We start from the raw sequence: 6,000 nt of genomic DNA on the forward strand, positions 1-6,000 counted from the left end.
ACTTACATAAAATTTTCCTTTGTGCTCAGTTTGGCCCTTTGACAAAAACACTCATTTTAAGATAAATATTTTAAATGACACCACCAAACTTCTAAATGTATAGATCGATGTTGAGAAACTCTGTTCTTCTCATAACAGATAATTTCCCTAAATAAAACAGCATTACTTCTAGGTGTCTGTTCCAGTCATTTGTTACCACATGACAAACTACCTCAAACTAAATGGCCTGAAAGAACAATCATTTTACTATATCTCACATTGGTAGATCAGCATTTTGGGCAGGGCTAAATTGGGCAGCTCTTTATACAGCATTGACTGGGGTCACCAGTAATGTATATTCAGCTGGCAGCTGGACTGGACTGGAGGGTCCAAGATAGCTTCACTCACATGCCTGACACCTAAGCCCATCCCCATCTTCTTTTGGTGGGTTCTTAAGGTCTTTCCAGCAGACTTGTCAAACTTCTTACATAAAGGCTCAGGGTTCCAAAGGCAAGTATCCCCCCCAAAAAAAAACCAGGAAAAGAAGTTGCCAATAGCACAGGCCTGTGCAGGACACTGGCACAGCATCTCTTATGCCAACATCTTTTGGTCAAAATTGTCACAGAGTCCATCCAGATTCAGGGAGAGAGGGCATAGACCTCATCTCTCGATAAAAAGAATTTGTAGCTATCTTTAATTTGCCACAGGTACTATGAAGAGGAAGACAATTCCAAAGCCATGTGCTAAAATCTTTCTTGGAATTCTCTTTGGAGTTATCTGGAAGCCAGATACAGAGGAGACTCAATTAATGTGAATTAAAAGTAACAATGAACCAATTATACAGAGGTTATTACTTACATTAGATTGAAAAGGTCAATCCAGAAGTATTAAATGTGGAAACATTTTCCAATTATGGTTAAATCAGAGTCCTTTAATGCAAAAAGTTGCTGCATGGGAGTTTTTTTTCAAAATTGAATATCATATATCTATTAGGAGACAAACACCAGTTATATAATGTATTACATTCATTTCTAGTCAATCAGAAGGTACTTGTAGAAATAAAACATAGTTTTTTTCTTTAGTCTCTTTCAAAACTTAAAAAAACACTAAACACACTTTTTATACCCAATTGTCAAAATAAAACTTGGGTCTTATTCAACTTTGTTTAGCACTGTTATATAAATGGGCCATCTGAGGCTACATACAAGTACACGTTCCCACAGATGAATAACATAAGATTCAGGTTACCAGGACCTTCCACAGTCTAACATACAAATTCTCCAGCCTCATTTATCACTGGTTTCTTCCCAATGCCCGCTAGTCAAAGACCACCAGGAACACACCTGTAATTGAACAAACTGGGTTTTACTCATTGAGGTAAAAGAGACTGAATACCATGAGGAACCATGGGCATCTCAGTAAAGTGTTAGGACTTATAGAATTTGAACTTGTTTTCCATAACTTTGGGTGTCTTACTAAGTCTTATTTAGGAAGAAGAAAGATTAGTTCAAGGTTGAGGTTGTAATTGGCAAAGAAGCAGAAGTCATCATATTAGACTGGATATGGTGATTTTGGTCATTTTTTGTGACCTGGACAAGGTTCATGTCTTGTCTACGTTCAGAGATGATAGTACAGTGATTCTTATTTTCTTGATCCATCACTGACACAGTGATTTTTGTCGGATGTTGATGTTCTGTGAAATTGTTTACGTTCAGCAGAATACCAATTCCGTGTCCAGGCCAGCTCCAGATATCAGAGGCCGCTTCTCTCTTCCATTCAGAAAATGCCATACTCGTACTGGCCTTGAGTTTTCTCTGGCCCCTGTCCGTACTTCTGTCCTTTTCAGTGCCCTATAACTTCAGGAATCCTTCCCTTAGCACTCAACTCAGTTTTCTCTCTGACTCCTTTGCACTGCATATTCGTTGGTTACTTGCGTTTACACTGTTTCCTCAGATAAGATTGTAACACGAATCTCTCTCAGCTCTGGCAGAGTACTGCAATTCACAGGCACCTCGTTTATAGTAACAAAAAGGGAAAAGGGAGAGGTTCATTTTCATGTTTCATAAACTAGAGCACACGTGGTGAAACTGCTTCACTAAATTCAGTAAAATCGTCTGGACGCAGACCTCAAGAATCCTGTCAAGAACTCGATAAGAACTCAGGTCTGAATGAATCACTGCTGGTCACGAACAACAGAGTTTCTCTTGCTCCCTCAGCCTGGCGTGAGACTACATTTCCCACAATCCTTCCGGGCCAACAAGGCGCATCGAGGTATTAAACTACAATTCCCACAATTCTCGGAGACCGCCCTTTCTCAGCCCCATTTCCCACCTTACCTTTCGGCCACTTCACTCCGAGGAACTAGGTCGCGAGAAAAGGAGGAACCGCCATTTCCTCCGTTTTCGGTCTCTGCGCCTTTTGCAGGCCTCCCAACAGCGCTATGTTGGGACAGAGCATCCGGAGGTTCACAACCTCTGTGGTCCGTAGAAGCCACTATGAGGAGGGCCCAGGGAAGGTTAGTGTGTAGGGGCCCGGGTTCGCTGGGGAGGGGGCACTTGGTTTCGACTCGCTGAATTCCCAAGGCCGCTATGGGCGGTGGAGAGGGAGAAGGTAAGCCGGAAATTTGGTCTGGGACGCCGGCTAGCTTTCCATTTCTCCCTGGGACCAAAGCACAGGGAGAAGGCACAGGACCCTGGATGCGAGCCTTAGTCGGGAAGGTAATGAGTAGGTAGAGCTGGAAGCCCTACCCAGCCTTAGCGCCCCCCCTCCTTGCCCTCCAAGATCTAAAGGGCTGTGGAGATACTGGCGGCGGATACATCGTGTCTCAAAGTCGAGCTAGAGGTCACCGGACTAGGAGTGAAGGTCATTGGAAAGTAATGAAGACATGAGGGCCTTTGGTTGTGAGTCTGATCTTATCTAACTAGTTGATCAAATTATAACTATTAACCCTCGGGTAAGGTTGGGTTTAGCTTCAAATATAAATAGCTTATATCGCATAGTTAGCAGTAAGAACCTCCGAGGGTTACGCGAGGCCTGAGTAGTAAAGGGCTGAGAAAAACGGTGTTGAAGGTAGAGCCGCTTGGTTATGAAAACGTCAGCCTTAGTGCAAGTAACATTAACCTGTCCCTTCTTTACTGAATAAAGTAGTTTTCCAACAAACAGTAAACTAGAGCAATGCTCCATTCTGTTATACAATGACTTTTGGAGAGCATTTTCGATTTTCTAAAATAAAGAGCTTCTCGCTGTTTTACACTTGAGTTCTGAAGATCAGGTGCTCAGTAAAGCCAGATATGTTTTTACCTTTTAGTGTGGTGAAGGTCATAGGACTTAAAGGATAATGTTTTAAAAGGTGCTGCTATGATATATGGCATGTATACCCTGATAATGTAAAGAAAAAAAATTTGGTATCTCCTGTGTACTTTTTTTTGATCGATACAATCAGATGACTTGAAGTTCTCTTTTTTTGCCCCCAACAGAATTTGCCATTTTCAGTGGAAAACAAGTGGCGGTTGCTAGTTATGATGACTCTGTACTTTGGATCTGGATTTGCCGCACCTTTCTTTATAGTAAGACACCAGCTGCTTAAAAAATAAGGATGTTTTACTTAATCCGTGAAACAGGTAATTAGTGGATTTCTAATAAAAGAGAAGCAATGCTTTCTCTTTTATTTCTTTCTTCATCTCTTCTCCACCCCTCCCTCAAGGGAAAAAAAATTACAAATACATTTTTGTGGGTAGGGCTAATTGCTGAAGGGAAGTGTATAGATGACGTTGATGGAGACTGGTTAATAAACCTAGTAGCAAATGTTTCTTTACCTGAGCCCAGGGTTTTTTGAGGTCTACTGTTTATGAGACATAGTTTTACGTTAATAATCTCATGTGGCTCCCTAGCAAGTCTATGAAGTGGATATTAACCTGATCCGAGACAAAAATGTTAAGTTGCCCAGTATTGTACAACTAGTGATGGTGGACCTGATTTTTACCCAGGCTGTCTTGTTCCAGAGCTCCACTCTTACCCAGATAAAGTTCTAGTAAACTAATTAAATGTTAGTCTATCTTGATGGCAATAAATGTTAGTATATGTCTTGTGTGCTGGAGGTTAGCAAATTCCCTATGTGAGAAGAAAATATTTAGTTAGCTTAATTATAAGCAGAATTTTCCTCAAAAAAAAAACACTATAGGCAGCTCTGGGGTAATTGGAATAAATTCCCAAAATATACTTTGGAGAGTAAAGATAGTATTTGTCAAGTTTAGAAGGGAAATGGTTTATCCAAGCCATTAATATGGAAAGATTTTGGTGCATATGATGAAGCAAATCAGTATGAATGAAGTCATGATACTGTAAACGCTTTCTGATGTACCAGTCATAAACTGATGAACAGACAATGCATTAATGAAACTACATGATTTCTGTTAAATGAATGGGATTTTTTAAATACCATTAGTTTTTTTGTGTGTTTTTATTCACAGATATGAAGAGGAGCATTTTAAGAGGTGCAGTCACTTTGAAAAATGGATCAAACTGTTGAACTCAACATACTAGAAATATTTGTAAATAAACTTATGGCATGAATCCTTAATGCCTCCTCTCTGAAATACAAAATGTGATAATGAGCATGTGCATACTTTTTTATTTGGGTAATATCTCTGTTAGTTTTTTGACCAAAATATGTATTATTTAGCTTGTTTCTTTGTCTTAAATTCTCAGATTTTATAGTTTAAAGGGAGAGTAAAGATTTACTTTCAGTCTTTACTTCGAAGGAGTAAATTGGTTTTTCTCCATGAGTGATAATCATGAGGAAAACCAAATAGTGATGACAGATTAAAGTTTAAGAGCTTCGTTTTTTACCTCCAGACCTATACCCTAAAACAAATCTTTGCCTTGATAAATGTGCTGCTGACCAATATTAGTCGTGTTTACACGACTAGAAGTATGGTATTTGAAATGGAACGTAACAGCACGTAAAATAGAATGTAGGAAATATTACTGATTTATTCTGGAGCTTCGACTAGTAGAAATGAGGTAAAAGATGGCTCTCAGCATTGTTGAATCAAATTTACATGAGTAGTGAAATGCTGCTTGCCGCATAAAGTGTAATTACTTAATTTCTAAGGCTGTGTATTAGGGTAAGGAAAAAGTAGCTACTGAATATTTTAATCCTGGTTTGGTTACTTTTAGAATACCACTGGTGTTAGAAGAATACTATAAAGCAGAGGTTATAAACTGGTGGTCTGTTTGGCCTGTAGACTTTTTGGTGAGAGGAGGTGCTGTACTGATTTTAAACCAATATTTAATACCAGAATATTTACATAAAGTTTATATTTCTGGATTCTTAAGAAACTGCTCTGGGTGATTCTATATCCCTTAATGGAATGAAACAGCTGTCTAGGTCACACCTCCCAATAACATTAGGTTTCCTATATGTCCCTAGTGTTAAACTGCTGATTTGCTGAAACTTTATTTTTTTATTTTATTTTTTTCTCTCAGTTTGATGCAATTGAATCCAAGTCACTTTGTCCAGCTATTCCCTATACTTGTGTGTCATTGTTTTTTGATTATCCATTGATGAATCAGATGTTGTTTGGAGAGTTTTTAATGGAACATCGAGGCTTTCTACTTTTGGGAAAAGTAGAAACGAGTAAGTTTAGGGTTCGTAAAATGATTCTGAATTCTTGTTTCAAATCTTTGCCCTTAAATTACATTTAGCTATCTCTTGTTTTCTTGGAGAAAATGATGATAGAGCCTACGTCATATAATTTTGAGAGTCAACGAGTGATATAAAAACATGTCTGGCAAGTCCTAAATGAAGGGTTTTTTTTCTGTTTTACAATACATTAAGAGTGAAATGTTAATTTATTATCAGACAGCAAGGTGTAGGTAGAAATCTGATTTATTAAATTTGTCTTCCTAGGTTAAAGTATTTGAGGATTATACAGTCACTTAACATTGCCTGTAGGTTCTGTGACTTGAAAACGAAACCAATTTTATCATAGACTAATTGGTATAAACAAGTTAGCATAT

The 6,000-nt window shown here is 38.5% G+C and overlaps 1 protein-coding gene and 1 non-coding gene across 2 annotated transcripts; both read left to right on the top strand.

Moving 5' to 3' along the window:
• Positions 1 to 2,312: 2,312 nt before the first annotated feature.
• COX7C (cytochrome c oxidase subunit 7C) lies at positions 2,313 to 4,593 on the top strand. Its single transcript, XM_019746373.3, has 3 exons — positions 2,313 to 2,494; positions 3,456 to 3,599; positions 4,449 to 4,593. The coding sequence occupies exons 1-2, from the start codon at positions 2,420 to 2,422 to the stop codon at positions 3,570 to 3,572; spliced, it is 192 nt and encodes a 63-aa protein (XP_019601932.1). The 5' UTR covers positions 2,313 to 2,419; the 3' UTR covers positions 3,573 to 3,599; positions 4,449 to 4,593.
• On the top strand, positions 4,276 to 4,338 carry LOC141570912 (small nucleolar RNA Z39). Its single transcript, XR_012495354.1, has one exon. It is a non-coding gene; the product is annotated as a small nucleolar RNA Z39 (small nucleolar RNA).
• Positions 4,594 to 6,000: the final 1,407 nt, after the last annotated feature.

The sequence above is a fragment of the Rhinolophus sinicus genome, chromosome 3, assembly GCF_057876585.1.
Source record: "Rhinolophus sinicus isolate RSI-liver-muscle chromosome 3, RSI-T2T, whole genome shotgun sequence".
NCBI classification, from domain to species: Eukaryota; Metazoa; Chordata; class Mammalia; order Chiroptera; family Rhinolophidae; genus Rhinolophus; species Rhinolophus sinicus.

Excerpts from the sequence above, each read along its gene's own strand:
- COX7C (XM_019746373.3), top strand. The coding sequence starts at position 2,420 with ATGTTGGGACAGAGCATCCGGAGGTTCACAACCTCTGTGGTCCGTAGA. Across the intron at positions 2,495-3,455 it reads ATGAGGAGGGCCCAGGGAAG|AATTTGCCATTTTCAGTGGA; the intron begins GTTAGTGTGTAG and ends TGCCCCCAACAG.